The 15,825-nt window shown below is 32.9% G+C and overlaps 2 protein-coding genes across 4 annotated transcripts in view; one reads left to right on the top strand and one right to left on the bottom strand.

The window, feature by feature from the left end:
* The first annotated feature begins 729 nt into the window (after positions 1-729).
* On the top strand, positions 730-8,476 carry LOC126780780 (atypical kinase COQ8B, mitochondrial). The gene is made up of 9 exons (XM_050505478.1): positions 730-906; positions 1,266-1,832; positions 1,949-2,165; positions 2,261-2,470; positions 2,596-2,711; positions 4,041-4,203; positions 4,572-4,774; positions 6,828-6,980; positions 7,216-8,476. Exons 2-9 carry the CDS (start codon positions 1,269-1,271, stop codon positions 7,501-7,503), a joined length of 1,914 nt encoding a protein of 637 aa, XP_050361435.1. The 5' UTR covers positions 730-906; positions 1,266-1,268; the 3' UTR covers positions 7,504-8,476.
* A 2,717-nt stretch (positions 8,477-11,193) lies between these two features.
* LOC126780772 (protein nervous wreck) overlaps positions 11,194-15,825 on the bottom strand; it is a 32,454-nt gene continuing 27,822 nt past the window's right edge. For 2 of the 3 annotated variants that reach the window (XM_050505461.1, XM_050505460.1), the window contains exons 12-19: positions 15,590-15,753; positions 15,361-15,510; positions 15,003-15,284; positions 14,815-14,928; positions 14,615-14,723; positions 13,497-13,700; positions 13,160-13,194; positions 11,194-11,892 (exon numbers count right to left, since the gene is read on the bottom strand). In XM_050505461.1, the coding sequence (XP_050361418.1) occupies positions 11,401-11,892; positions 13,160-13,194; positions 13,497-13,700; positions 14,615-14,723; positions 14,815-14,928; positions 15,003-15,284; positions 15,361-15,510; positions 15,590-15,753 (1,550 nt within the window). In that variant the 3' untranslated portion in view covers positions 11,194-11,400. The remainder of the gene's footprint in view (positions 11,893-13,159; positions 13,195-13,496; positions 13,701-14,614; positions 14,724-14,814; positions 14,929-15,002; positions 15,285-15,360; positions 15,511-15,589; positions 15,754-15,825) is intronic. The other variant, XM_050505462.1, reaches the window with a different exon arrangement.

Genomic DNA, 15,825 nt, shown 5'->3' on the forward strand with positions numbered 1-15,825 from the left:
ATAACATTGTCATTTTTGAAATAAGACCCATAAAAAAGAAATACAAGACAAAATAAAATGCTTTGTAGATTGTGTAGTAGATTTTTCTTTTTTTAACTAAGTCATATTAACATCAAAAAGTATTTCATTCATTTACCAATAATTAGATTATTTCTGGAAAATAATAATGTTAACAGGGAAGATGATAATAATAAGATAGAGGCACAAATATATTAAAATAAAAGAAAAACGAAATATTAATCTGTCATGTGTCTCGTACCTTTGCAAGTACGTAAAATAAATTAAAAAATAATATATTTAATTTAAGAATCTATGTACAGACATTTTTGAAAAATTAATAATTTGCTTTTGAAACCAAGTAACGTTATAAGTATACATGAATTTGCTATGTTCTGTATATACTCATCTTAATAAGACTTTTTAGTGCTAGACCGTTCCAGAATTAACTTTCATTGAACACTAACTTTGAGGCAACAATTTTCACCCGTGTGGCGCAATAAAAAAACGATGTTGAAATAGATATATTTTTATACTTTAGAAGGAAATGTTAAAACGTTCTTCTGGGGTTTTCCGTAAAAACAGATTTTGTTGGTTCTATAAAGTTCTTACGGAAGTTTTCTGCATACTGCACACAATCTTAGGCTTATAACCTGTACCTGTAAGTACGTACCAATAAGATTATGACAGTGACATATAATTTTGACAGTTAGCTATTGATTGTAATTTTAATCTAGGTACTTTTTCAGTTCTCAATTTTACCTGCCTGTAACATAAAGGCTAAAGCTTATTAAAGATAAACTGCTAAACGGAATTTGTGAAGCTAAGAAATATAGTGTGGTTGTTATGCTTTTCCAAAATTATATATTATATTTTATTTAGCCTTACTTATACTGGAAAAGTAACCTGGTATGTAAATTACAAATTCATATATGATGATACTGGTTACAGTAAATACAAATATGTAAAATAAATTTAATTTCTTTTAATAACCTTTATAAGAAAATTTAATTTGTAAACGAAATATTAAATATATATTTAAAAAATATTATTAATAACTATATTTATTTTATTGAATTTAAATTGTTATGCAATACGAATTAGTAACTATCACTTTCTTTTAGCTTTGTATGTCTTAGTATAACATTAAATATTGCAACTAATACCAATAAACTCCATCTATTACATTTTTGAATAATCATTATGCTTGCTAAAAAAGTTAATGCGAAACATAAAACATATACATACAGCTTTTCATAATTTTGCAGGCAATGTCACATATTAATGACTTGATAGGCGTAGTCCGAGGTCTTCGTCATGTAATCGATGCGGGACTAAAGCTACAACAGGAGACTGCTAGATTAATTTGGAATAACTCTAGCATAAAACAGCCTCTCCAGAATTGCTCAGTTAACCCAATCGTAACTTACAAACCTAACCCAGACCTACTCAATGATGCTTTTGAAAGAGCCAAGGTGGTTATGCAGGGCATTAAACAATACATTGCTATGAATAATTTGAATTCAAATGGTCATGTAACAGAAGCATCCACAACAATGGATCCAAAATTGCAAGAGGACATTGATATGCTTAACAAACAGTTCAATGAAACATTTGAGAGCTTAAAGCAAGCACAAAAGAAAATAGTTTCCACTGTGAATGTGACACCGGCTGGAGAACTTGCTAAACCCATAGGACAGATACAAACTGGAAATGTTTATGGTAATGAACCTACAATTGATAAAACAGATACAAGTCCATCCTATGAACCTACACACATTGCTTCAACCAGTTCTGCTCCTAAACCAGTTGCAAGAAAGAAGATAAAGGTGTCAGTAAGTATAATACTTATTTTGTTGAACTATAATGAAATAATTTAGTTATGTTACATTGCATTTTACAAAATAAATTATTTTGTGTAAAAGAATATTTTTTATTAATTATCTCATAGCTTAGTGAGAATTCAAAGGAACGTGTGGTGCCATCTTCTCGTATTAGTAGAATGATATCTTTTGGTACCCTGGCTGCGGGCCTCGGTGTAGGCACAGTTGCACAATATGCTCGGAATACTCTACAGTCCGCGACTGGAAAATCTGATGAAACATCAAACATATTCTTGTCAACAGCAAATGCAGAAAGAATTGTGGACACTTTATGCAAAGTCAGAGGTTGGTTAAATTTTTAATTAAATGAGAACTGTAAAATAATATTTGTATGTGTGTATATAATTCTTTAAGAAATACTGGGAAATTATGATTTACAGGTGCTGCTCTTAAACTTGGTCAGCTACTAAGTATTCAAGATGAATCAGTCATCCCATCGGATCTCCAGAAAATATTTGACCGTGTCCGTCAATCAGCGGATTTCATGCCTAAATGGCAAGTGGAGAGAGTTATGAGCTCTCAACTGGGAGAGCACTGGCGGAATCTTGTCCAGCACTTTGAAGAGCAACCCTTTGCTGCTGCCTCAATAGGTGACTTCATTAAATTCAATAGTATTTCAAAATATTGATAATATATCTTGAAACATTAGAAGATTATTTTTTAATATTAGCATTATTGAAGTCTTTAAATTTAACATATTGCCTTTTTTAATCAGGTCAAGTGCACTTAGGTGTTCTTCATAGCGGTCAAGAGGTGGCTATTAAAGTGCAGTATCCCGGCGTTGCGAAAGGCATCAACAGCGACATAGACAACCTTGTTGGTGTTCTTAAAGTAAGTGTGAACTCATCACTCGACGAATAGACATGGTTACTTGTAATTGCATCATGATAATATTTATTTTTGAAAAAAAAAATTAGCTAACGGTTAGTTTATTTATTGTAGTACAGAATGTAAATGCTCCTCCTTATGAGGACAGAGTCTTGGAACTTCTTACCCCACTCTGCACCAACGTCTGCCACACATATGGCAGATTTTCATAAGACACATATTTTTTTTATAGTATTAGTAGGTGGACGAGCATATGGGCTACCTGATGGTAAGTGGTCACCAACGCCCATAGACATTAGCATTGTAAGAAATGTTAAACATCGCTTACATCACCAATGAGCCACCAACCGTGGGAAATAAGATGTCATGTCCCTTGTGCCTGTAATTACACTGGCTTACTCACCCTTCAAATCGGAACACAACAATACCAAGTACTGCTGTTTTGCGCTAGAATATCAGATGAGTGGGTGGTACGTACCCAGACGAACTTGTATAAGTTTTTGGGATTCATCCATTACAAACAAACATACAAAAATAATCAAATTTTACCTCTTTTTAATATGATATATAGATAATGTGCTATATAATGGCCAAGGGCAGATACGACCTCATTCCTATTTTCAAATAAAGGATATTTTATTCTATAATAATAGTTTCACCTAGTAGCAGTCGATAATCGAAAATATTTCGATTATTTAAAGTTATATCTAATGCAATTACGTTTACTACAAAATCACGACCTTTAAATGTGCGGTGTCAGGGGCTGCATTGCTACTGATAGGAAAATTAACTCTTGTTTAAGCATTCTGTTTTATTGAGTTTAAGTGAGACCGGGGATAGGGGTCAGTTTAAGAGCACTTTAGTATTTATAATTCGATGATCGACTCGTGGAATGGTAACTGTATACTATGTAACTAAGCACAATTTTAATTCACCCTATAATACTTTATTGAACAACACATCATATATTTTGTACAAAAAACGGGCTTGAAGCTTAAAATATTCTTTATCTTAGGAAATGCTTAATATACGAAAGGAGGACATTTTCATTGTGTCTTTTTTATATTTTAATATAATCTATATACAAATCTTTACTGATTTTTATTATATCAATGATATTAATTTGTAACATAATATTAAGTTTTTAAAATTTCGTTTTATTTTTTGTTACTTTTTAATTTATGAATCTGAAAGTACTATGTACGTTTTTATACTATGTAATCGACACACATATTAGATATATTAATATCGTCATATATATATTTTTTGTAAATGCTTTGTATGTGATATCTATCGAGAAAGGAATTAATTTAATATCATTCGTTCATTTAGGTTTGGAACATGTTTCCTAAAGGACTGTTCATCGACAATATCGTGGAAGTGGCTAAGAAGGAGTTGTCTTGGGAGGTGGACTACGTGCGTGAAGCGGAATGTACGAAAAAGTTCAAGAAGCTTCTAGCGCCCTATCCTGAGTACTACATACCGTCGGTTATAGGTAACGTTAATACCATTAATATGAATGTAAGAATGTTGTTAGTAACATAATAGAAGATGTAATTTCATGTTCATTAGTGTGAAGTGACTTTAAAAGCATCGAATTCATGAAAAAATAGTAATTACAGCAACAAACGACTGACGACTGTTTTTGATGTTGAATTGGAATTTAATTTTTAGATGTGACCTTTTGCACAAACCGCAGCTATATATAGAGTATTTTATTTTTGTATTTGTTAGTTCAAATTAGCAGTACAGCCGTAAAAGAAAAATATTTCACAATATCTATATTCGATTTCTCAATATTTGCTACAATCAAGACACTCACGTGAGTGTTTTTTGTATTTATAAGAGCTCGTGTTATGTTAGATGAACTCTGCGCCCAAGAAGTGATGACGACCGAACTGATTGACGGGACGCCGCTGGACAAGTTGTTTGATGCGGACTACGAGGTGCGATACGACATCGCTTACAAAATAATGCAGCTTTGCTTGAGGGAAATGTTCATACTGCGCTGCATGCAGACCGACCCGAACTGGGCGAACTTTTTCTACAACACGAATACGAAACAAGTAAGTTTATTTATATATAATTATATACAAACATAACCCACAGACGTATGTATATTTTAACGTTAGATATATATATTTAACTAAAATATAGTTTACGTTATATATTGAACTGCTTTACTGGCTTTATATACTTAATGGTTTAATTTTATTTGAAGTTGTCATTTATTGATATAATTTCTAAGTGGAAACTTGATCGATTTATGTTTTTATTGTTTCTATGTATATATATTTATTTAAAATAATAATAATAATTGTTCGTTTCACAAATGTATACATAAAATAAAGTAAGTACTATTCGTGTGGTGTATTTCGTCTGTTGTTTGTATTGACTATCTTTATTATTATTAGATTACTAGCAATGGTTTTAAGGAATAACTAATATACCTATTTACCCACCAAACCGCACAGCTTGTGTTCGGAGTGAGCGCGACAATAGTCCAAGGGGCGCAGGATCAAACCTGCGACTTTTATTTTACCTTTACTGTTTATATGCCAATATCAATTTGGCTCTAAATATTGTTATATTTTGTTATCTCTAAGTTTTCTGGTGTTCATTTTCTAAATTTGCGACTTTCTAATGGACTCAAATGTCGTGTGTCAGTTGTCTTCCTCAAAGGAGTGCTTTCTTCTCGAGATTATACATTCCAGTATTTAGCCAGCACTTCTATGATGGAATCATCTTTTTTAATAATCGCCCGTTTTAAGTTGCAGTCGAGAATATCGTCGGCAATCATCTATCGTTACCTCTTAAGTATACTTATCGAAGTATTGTATGCATTTCGGGTGATACGATATCGATGTGCAAGCACTGCATGGGGTACGCTATTATACGGATGATCATCTCGTAATCTAGTCCCTGTGTCTCATGTGTTGTGAGGGTGTTGGATTCTTCTCCGTTACCATTCCCTTGGTCAAGTATGTCTTAGGCTAGGTCTTGCTGTATGGTTCACGGTAGCATGCCCAAGCGACCCCGTGGCGGTCCTCGTTAAGACGGAAGGGTACCGCTGGTTTGTTAGTGGGTATTCCGATGCTCGGGGCGCACTCGGCGCCTTGAAAAAAAAGGTCTTACTGTATGGACGTATATGCAGAAAGTATGGATTTTAGATTCCGTTTCATCCATTAAACATATATGTGTGTCAACTTCGTTATATTATCAATATTAATTTTTGTCTATTAGATTTGAAACCATTGATTTTATTTCATGTTTATTGTGGTATGTCGATATGATTAAGTTTAAGGAAATATATGTACAGCGACGGGAAAATGTAATTACTAACTTCAATCCGGCTCAAAGTACGCCTTTTTCATATAATAGGAGCTGACACACATCCTTTGCGTTTGGTCGGAACTTAATTAAGTTCCAATTAGTGTCGCATCCCACTTCTCGGCGTAGACTCGATACCGTACTTAGTTGATCTCGGTTAAATTTTAAACAAGCCGTCCATTATCATTTTCACATTTTATTCGATTATAATAAAATGTGAAAACGATCTACTCTCTTGATGTTCACTAAAATATAATATGTATGAAAGGTTGTTTCATTGTTATTTGACAATGAACTTTAATGTTCATTTAAAGTTTTGACCGCCTATTTGGTCTAAGGGGCTAGATGTAAGGCCGCAGAGCCGAAGGTCCTGGGTTCAAATCCCAGGAAGGGCCAATAAAAAGCTGTGGGTGTTTCCTGTCGAAGATTATCAGTAGTCCGTAGCCTAGAAGTGTGTACACTCCTGTGCCTCGGAAAGCACATATAGCCGTTCGTTCTGCGCCTGAACTCTTTCCGATCGTGTAGGATTGCCGTCGCATCAGATTATGAGAGTGAGGGAATAGAGAGTGCACCGTGCTGCGCACACACTTGTGCCCTATAAATGTCCTGCGTAATTGGCTAATTTCGCTTGAGATTTAGTGTCGTGGCCGAAATCGGTCCGGAGTATTTTTTTATTATGAAATAACATAGGTTTTCTTTTATATTTTCTTATTTCTGTCACACTAAAATAACCTTAAAATTGATATATATAATATACTGTTAATATAAATATTATTCTTACTCGTATAGGTGATATTGTTGGACTTCGGCGCAACTCGTGAATATTCCAAAGAGTTCATGGATCAATATATTGAAATAATTAAAGCGGCTTCAGAAAAAGACCGTGAAACGATCTTGCGCATGTCTCGAGAAATGAAGTTCCTTACTGGATACGAGTCGAAGGTACTTTTTTATATTATTTTACATATTTGCTTAGTTAGTGACAATGGCAATAATTCCAATGAAAAATGTATGACAAATTCCAAAGTCCTACATTTCGTCGCCCTCTAAGTAATACACACGAAGTGCTTTATTATATATATATTCTTAAGATATTCTTTAACTTAAACATTCAGTCCAATTTCGACTATTTAAAATTTTGATATATCAGTTATTATTTATCAAATTTTTCTTTAAGATAATGGAAGAGTCGCACGTCGACACGGTCCTGATAATGGGTGAAATTTTCACAAGCAAAGGATCCGGTAAATTCGACTTCGGCGCCCAAAAGACAACGAGACGCATCCAGGCCATAGCGCCGACAATCCTAACGCACAGACTGTGTCCACCGCCGGAGGAAATATATTCGTTGCACAGAAAACTCTCTGGCGTGTTCCTACTCTGTTCCAAGCTTAACGTGAAAATGAACTGCCGTGATATGTTTCAAGAGATATACCGACAGTATAAAGCGAACGCAACCAACTAATCCTTCCTTATAACGTCATTCACATTATTATTCGACGAGCCGGTTGGCGTGGTTGGTAGATACTTGCCTTTCACGCCGAAGGTTGTGGGTTCGATTCCCACCCACGACAGACCTTTGTTTGCATGAACATGTCTGCTGTTCCTGAGTCTGGGTGTAATTATCTATATAAGTATGTATTTACAAAAGAAAAGTAGTATACGTAGTATATCAGTTGTCTGGTTTCCATAGCACAAGGATATATTAATATTATTATTTATAATAATATTATATTCAATATCAATGTCAAACGTGTATTAATGTATGTCTTTTAATCGAAGATTTTCGTGTTAGATTGACGTCCGTAGTAGTATATAAGTATGTATGTTTACTTGTTATAAAAATATCATCTATAGTAGTTTCAACATTTTGAAGTTTCCTATAATTGTAATAAATTAGGTCTCAGTTTATAAAGGAATCATTGTTATATTTCTAGTGACACGAAGAGCTGTATTTTAAAAGTGTTATATTAAAGAGTTAAAAGATCATTATTTATCACTTGATAAGTATTAGGAAAAATAGAATATACTCACAAAATATTGTACCGGTGGGCTAGAAAATATAAGTAGGAATGGACATAATGGAGTTTACGATAAAATAATGATAATAGTGAAAGCGTTTCTAATTCATCATTTTATTAAAATCATTCTAATAATAATATAGTCCGTTTATTGAAAAATATTACTAGAACTAACAATTGTTGTCGGTTTAAAGCCCCATTGACTATTTAATTGAACTAATAAAATTATTATAAATGAAGTGTTAGTTAGTGCGATTGATAAACCAACGGGCTTTATACTTCTGGGAGCTTAGAACTTATGAAAAATACTGACTATCCAATATTAAAAAAAATATATATTTATGATATTTTACTTGTAAGCTGATCTACCTCTTACACTATATACTTTTTTTTGAAAATAAATTATTAACATTGTGATTACCGATTTTTATTTGTTTTATTTTTTTCCATCAACTATACAAAATTTCTAGATAATTGCTGCTATACACCGAATTACTAATTATTGATATTATAAATTTGGTTTTAAAAAGAATCGAAAACGACTACGTCGCGATTAAGCTCTAATCTGGGGTTCATTGACATTCATTTAACAATAAACAATGAAATTACGATACCGAAACTACTTTTTTACGGCTAGAAAACGATTGACTCTAGATCACTAGCTGCCATTAAATTACTACGAATATTATTTTTTATGCTTCAAAATTTAACTCTTAATGAATGTTAACGTCTCCTCACATTATACATTAATTACATTCACTTACTTTACTTTTTTAACTTTATTTAATAAATGTAGTAATAATAATTATATTAGTACCTATGATAAGGTAAGTAGTAAAAAGTATATGACTATATATATGAAAGAACGCCAGAAGGCATAATATGTAAGTATCAGGATCTATGCTGCATACCTTTGTAATATTAATCATGTTTAAAAAGTATTAAAACATTGTCGTGGCTAGAGATCTTTATACGGATTTATTTAAAAACATTGATAAGCAGCTAATCAGTAAACAATACTCTATCTGCTTCTTTCGAATGTCAAATCAATAATGTCACGAAGAGCGAAATCAGTGTTTGAGTCGTAGACAGAGAAACTAAGTTTAAGTAACTAAGTAAAACTAAGTTTGTCTACAATTTGATTAAACAGCCGAATACCAAAGTATTTTTCGCTTGTAAAAAACTGATCCCGATTGTTTATATTACTTTTTGACTATTTTGCATAACTTAAATCTTTTCACTCTTAAGAATTGAAAACATATTGCGTTATAGCAACGTTCTGAAATTTTCATGTTCTTAGTTGATAAAACCTTTCATGATAGAAAAGGATGTACAATGTGGTATTAAATGAAACACAATAGCATGAGTATTTAAATATATTTAAATTCATTCAGTAGCGTTTCCAGTAATTAGGCTATAGTGATCTAATTTGGTATTTCTAAAGAAATGCAACACTTATCTATATACGTATTAAAAGTTAAGTTATTACAAACAACATAATAGTATTTTAGTAACAGTTTTTTTTTATATATTTTTAAATATTTTGTCTACAGAGTGCTACAATCCTCCCTGTGAAAATATAAGAAGTCAATATATAATTAATAATATACGGGGTGGAACATTGTAACAAAGCCAATGTGGTGAATATATAGCAAAGTATTAGGTACCTTAAAATATCATATTGAATACATACAATCAAGTTAATTAACTAATAACCTTTACAATTATAATATTAAAGATAACGTTACAATCACATCGATTATAATATTCTAATAATTATAATCAGATTTTCCCTACACAATAAACATGTTATAAAACATTAATGAAATATTTTTTTGATACGATGAACAGGGTTTTAAATAATTGTGACTAAAACTCACTAAGTTTTAACATATATTGTATAAGTAACAACTAACATTAATCTAATATAATTCATGGATAAGAGTGCTGTTACAAATCAACTTCACATCATATATGATATTCGTACTCTTGCCCTTAAAATCTATTTAAAAAAAAAACCATCTAATATTCGATACACATGCTATAGATCATTATTGTGTTAAAAATAAAAAAAGTAAAAGAATGTTTTGTTCCAAAGCGATTTCATAAACATTGTTTGCAAACTGATATATTTTTTTTAATTAGACGATAGAAATCCCTGCTACCTAAGCCTACTGCTTTAACTATATTTCAGCTGCTAAACAAATGTGGTGTAAATTTGATTAGACAAATTTCTTAAAGCTTTACGTGTCAACATGTCGGTCGAAATCAATGCATATTTTATTTATTCCAACTTTTTATGAAAATCATTATTTAGGCCAATTTATTTTTTACCATTATTTAAGATGAACCCGACGATAAATATACGTATCTTATTTTATAAATTCCATTACAAATAACACTTTTTAAAAAGCTTTTTATACATTTTAAATTTTTAACGATCACGTCTGAGAGATCCTTTCAATTTGTGACGTCATACCAATTCATTTCAATATGTTTGATATATTTTGTACTGAGTCGGTTTTGTTATCGACCAACACGAAAAATCTACACAATTTTCTATCCAAATGACCAAGATGATGCGACAGCAATTTGCTATTAATAAGAATATAATATACTTAATTAGCTAAATATACACATGGGTTCTATATTTAGTAACGTGACCGCTTCTCAAACTGCAATAATACTTTAATAATTAAAAAATAATTTTTATCCAAATTCAAGCAGTGTTTTTGAGATATGATCTTTTAACAAAGGCAACATTTTATATCTTCAATCAACAATTGACTTACATATATAGTTAATTGGTATATATTGCTACGTAACGTTATGTGCGTAAAAAAATAGGTGTAAGTAATTATAGTTTTGAAAAAAAAAAATTAATCGAATTATTAAAAGACCAATATGTAATTGTTGTATATAAATCCTATATTAGCATCTATATAAAAATAAATAAAAATATATAATAGGTATCGACGTAATTTTTATATTCAAGACACATGTATATAAAAAAATATAAATATATTTTAACATTTAGGACAAAATTTATTAAATTTTAACACAATATAAATAACGTTAAAAATATTTTTCGATTTAATTTTATTTCAAGTTGGGCTTATTAAGTTACAAACTTGGGCTGGTTAATTAAAATGAAATTATTTATTGAGAAACGGTCGGTTTATGAAAGGAAATAGTGCTTAAACCATTATTATCTATTAACAAATAATTTAACATAGGTAATTAATACTGACCGAATGTCATAAAAATATCAAATGAAAAGAAGAATACTACGAAGGCATGGTTTCTAAACAGATTGCTTATCTTCAGTCAAAGCAATAGGCCTAGGCATTGGATTCTTTAAGATCGGTGAGCCTCGCTAGTTGTGCTGGCTCGAGTTCGTCTGGGATAGAAGCTCGACCGGCGCGGGGAGCCGCAGGGGGGGATTGAGGGGCGGTAGGGGGACCCGAAGCTACAGAGGCACCCGTCGAATCACCCTCGGAAGCCGTCGAACTTGAGGCCGGGTGGGGTGCAGAGTCAGCATGGCCCTCTTCTGAATCGCGTAAACAGACAGCTGTCTGTTCGGACAAAGATGATTCTTCGTCTTCGTTGTCTTCTAGAGGCTGCGGTTCCTCTGGCTGCGACTCGGGCTGCGCATCGGGTTCTGGTTTGGGACAGGTCTCCGGTGGGGGGAAGGGTTGTTCGGGCTCTTCTATCATGGGTGTAGCGGCCGTGATTACAATTTGTGCTACGCCGAGCCCACAATCCTCGCTTGTGATTTCAACTTGTGGTGGCGCAGGTTTCGGCTGTGGTACGGGTGGCAAGTCCTCCACTTCCTGGAAACGATTATACTTGTATTAGAAGAAGTTTCAAATAATTGTGTGTGTAAACTTTCACAGAATTTAAAGCGTTTTTGATATCAGTTTTGTAGAATTTGTGACATTAGAATTTATTTTCTGTAAAAATTGCTTAAAATCCTCTAATTGAAATTTAATCTGATTTTTGTCAAGAAATTTTGATAAATTACTTCTAGTGGAACTTCATGCACAAAGCCGACATGCTGACGATAATATGAACTCGATTAATGTCGGTCTCTACAAAATGAATAAAATTTAGCTAATGATTACTAAAAAACAGATAGATGTGCATATCTTTTGAACATATCATATAAAACCAGTTCTTATATTTTCACACGTTTTAAAGTATAAGAAGTTACTAGTCATGTTGAAACGTGTTACAAATTTAAGATATACACAACTATACGGACATAATTACTAAAAAATATTTCATATACACACAAGCACTGATACCCAAACTGCCCATAGCGAAAGCAAAGCTCAACTGCTTAAAACTGACCTTTACCTCTCGATCGGCCACAAATATCTTTAATAAATATATAAATAGCACCTGGAGGACGAAAGAGATATATCGATTTGGGCGAGTTAACGGGTGTTTTCTTTATAAGTAGTTGATCAGAAATTGAGATTTCTCTAATTGTCACTGTTGTGATGATCATGGATTTTTATGTCCCGCTTTATATGTAAAATGCTTATATTGAAAAAGTATGATAATATTAAATGATATGATAAGTGGTAATATCCCGAAATAAAGAACGGTTGAAGCTTCCAAGTCCAAGAAGCTGCTCCAGTGTTAGATAGTGATACATACAAATGTGACAGAATTTCAGCCGTCGAGGTTTATTCTACAGCCAGATAAATAACAAATGAAACTGGGCCGCCTCGTTTCTTAAAATAGAAGCTAATATTAAAATTAATATTAATTATTAATCGGTTATTTAAAAAAAAATGTTTTTTTCGTGTATTGTATACAAAATTTTTGTAAAAAAAAAACCTTCTCAAGAGGGAGAAGAGGCCTTGGCCCAGCGGTGGGACATTCACAGGCTGTTACTGTATACAAAATACATTGTCATTAAAAATATTTTTATTAATTAGAGACTTTGTGCCCGATCGCTTTAACAGAAAGATAAAGAATCGGTATACTAGAGGCATCTACAAGCTTTAATGTCACTTTCTGGCAAGGAGCCATGATAAAGCCAGCCTAGACATAATAACGATGTAATAGTGTTGTAATTAAAAGCCAAACCTCCTCCTCAAATATTTCACTGACAACCTCATCGACTGAAGCATGAAAAAAAAATCGTACAAAATTAATGAATAGATTATATATCTGTCTTACTTTAGTAAGAGGTTATATGTATATCTGTTAATTTAGGAATTTTTATAATTGTTTATATAGCTTCAAATAAAAATAAATACATTTAGGTAAATTTAACCCCTTATAATCATCAAAAAAATTCAATTCAATTATTTTTTTTCTTTTTATTTTGACAGTACTATGTTATATTCGTTTTTTATCCATTATGGCAGAATGTTCAAAATGTTTAACGCGCGAATATCATTAAATTTTTTAGTTTACTTACCTACGATGGTGATGGGTGGGGCGCCCGAAGGTAGTGGGCCTATGAATTGTGTATCATATTGTTCATGTTGGTTCCTACTAAGTTCTAGGTTAAAGCTGAAGTCGGGTTGGCTGTCCATGGAGTCACCCATGTCGGCCGGTGGAGGTGGTGGCGGGTCCGCAGGAGGAGCAGCATTCTTAGTATTGTTGTTTTCATTGAAGATCACTGGCAGCGTCCAAGGATAGTGGCAAATAATTCAACGATCGATTTTGATCAAAGATACAAATCTCAAAGTGTGCGAAACAATTTGTCAAAAAGACAAGAAATTTGAAGCTATAGCAGAGAAGTAATAACTTACGAACAAGTTTCATATATTTAATTGGTTAAGGCATAAAGGCTCAGGCTCAGGAAAGATGAAGAAGACGTACTTTAGTTGGAAATATATTTAAATTGACTTTTATTTTGTAGTTTTAACAATAAGTTTTGCTATATTGCTGCAGCAATGTACTTTCGCGTGAAACAATCCGTCAATTAAGGAATAGTTAAAATCAACGGTAAGACAAAAAGCAGCGAGGTTATATTTTTTTAATCAATTAAATTTTCTATCTTTAAATTACTTTATAATAGAAATATTCTTTATTTACCTAGATATATTAAATAAAAATGTTTGATTAGCTATAATGGTCGTGCAAATTTTCATGCATTATGCCGATGTTGGATGGACCTAAAATAGGTAGCGCTTTATTTATAACCTACCAATATCTAGATATGATTATAAACGTGCTTTACGTTAAGTCCACAAAAGGTTATTACCATGCCAATTGGGAAAGAAAACGGTAACGAATAACCCAATCAGCCAAAAGCTATCTATCGTGTGATGAACCGCGTTTTTATGACCACTATTTTTTTACATTACAAACAAATACGGTTAACTGCGTAACAAGACACCAGCATATAAAATCCGCACACAGACAACTTCACTTATGGCCCCACAAAGATGTTTGACGTCACAATTATTTGCTTAACATTTTTTGTTAAGCTCATGAAGTTGCCAAGGTACGAAGAAATAGTGCAAAGAAGGAAGGAAAAGTGAAAAATTTTAAAACTTGAATCTAGTTATTTTGTTATTGTGCACTTACTTTCTTCGTTAAATCCGGCCGAAGGCGATTCAGGTGGCGAAGCAAACACGGGTGGAGCCGAGTCTGGTGGTGTCCAATCATCATCAACACCACTTAGCGGTTCACCATTCTAAATTAGACAAGATTTATTATATTATTTTTACTTTTCAGACGAAGTAGTTACTGTGTAATATTATGACAATTATTCTTTTAAGGTGTACCTCATCACATTCTTCGACTATAAGCGATGGGAAGTTACCGATCACTCCATTGGCTTCACCGCGCCACCAACCATCGTCTACGTCATGGGCGTCCCGTGAAACGATACGAATTATCTAGGCAAATGTTATATATATTAGTTTTAACACATATAAACACATTTAAAAAATATATACTTGATTCTTTATACCTGTCCTTCTTCCAGATTCAATTCATCTGAAGCTTCAGCGTCATAATCGTATAATGAGAAACAATATCCAAGCGTTGGCAATGATTCTGGTTTTACTTCGGGCTCTACTTTCGGCGGTTCTTCAACTTTCGGCTCTACTTTAGGTTCCTCAGGTTTAGCAGCCGGTGCAGATATTACTGATATTTGATCAGGAGATTGTACAACATCAGCATCTTCTCCTTCAACTGTATAGTCCACAGACGAGAAAGATATTTGCGCAACCAAACCCGGGGCACTCGTAGGCTAAAATATTAATTTTCGCGTTTATTCATCATTACCAAAAAATATTAAGTATTTGTAAAAAATATATAAAATTAACCTGTTCTCGGTCAACATCAAGATAGTTGTGAGGCACATATCCTTCTTCTCCACGATAGTTACGTGCTCGAAGCCAACCATCGCCGTCTCCTTCGCCAACTACCTCCAGTTGTTCGTTTTCAATGATTGACAACTCATCAGGATTTTGAGCCTTTTAAGGTAGACGCGTAATTATTACATCCGTTTTACAGAGATCTAAGCACTTATACGATATGTGATGATTAACTTACAGTGTAAGAATACAACGCAGTACACTTATACAGCGAAGGCGCCGGTGTTTCTGCAGTCTGTGGAGGAGTAGATTCAGCTTCTGGTTCACCCCAATTTACCTGAGTAGGATCATCCCAACCAATGGTAAGTTGTTCAATACGCATACGCTCTTCTTCCAATGCAGCTATAAAAAAGAAGGCACATCGTAACTAGTACGAAATAAATAATTTTATTTTTGGTGTGACTTGTATTAAGT

Source organism: Nymphalis io, chromosome Z (genome assembly GCF_905147045.1).
Source record: "Nymphalis io chromosome Z, ilAglIoxx1.1, whole genome shotgun sequence".
Taxonomy (NCBI): domain Eukaryota; kingdom Metazoa; phylum Arthropoda; class Insecta; order Lepidoptera; family Nymphalidae; genus Nymphalis; species Nymphalis io.

What these genes read in the sequence shown, in the direction of transcription:
- LOC126780780 (XM_050505478.1), top strand. Translation starts at nt 1,269, where the DNA reads ATGTCACATATTAATGACTTGATAGGCGTAGTCCGAGGTCTTCGTCAT. An exon ending in ACAACACGAATACGAAACAA is followed by an intron (nt 4,775 to 6,827) that starts GTAAGTTTATTT and finishes TTACTCGTATAG; the next exon opens with GTGATATTGTTGGACTTCGG. An exon ending in TTACTGGATACGAGTCGAAG is followed by an intron (nt 6,981 to 7,215) that starts GTACTTTTTTAT and finishes TTTTTCTTTAAG; the next exon opens with ATAATGGAAGAGTCGCACGT.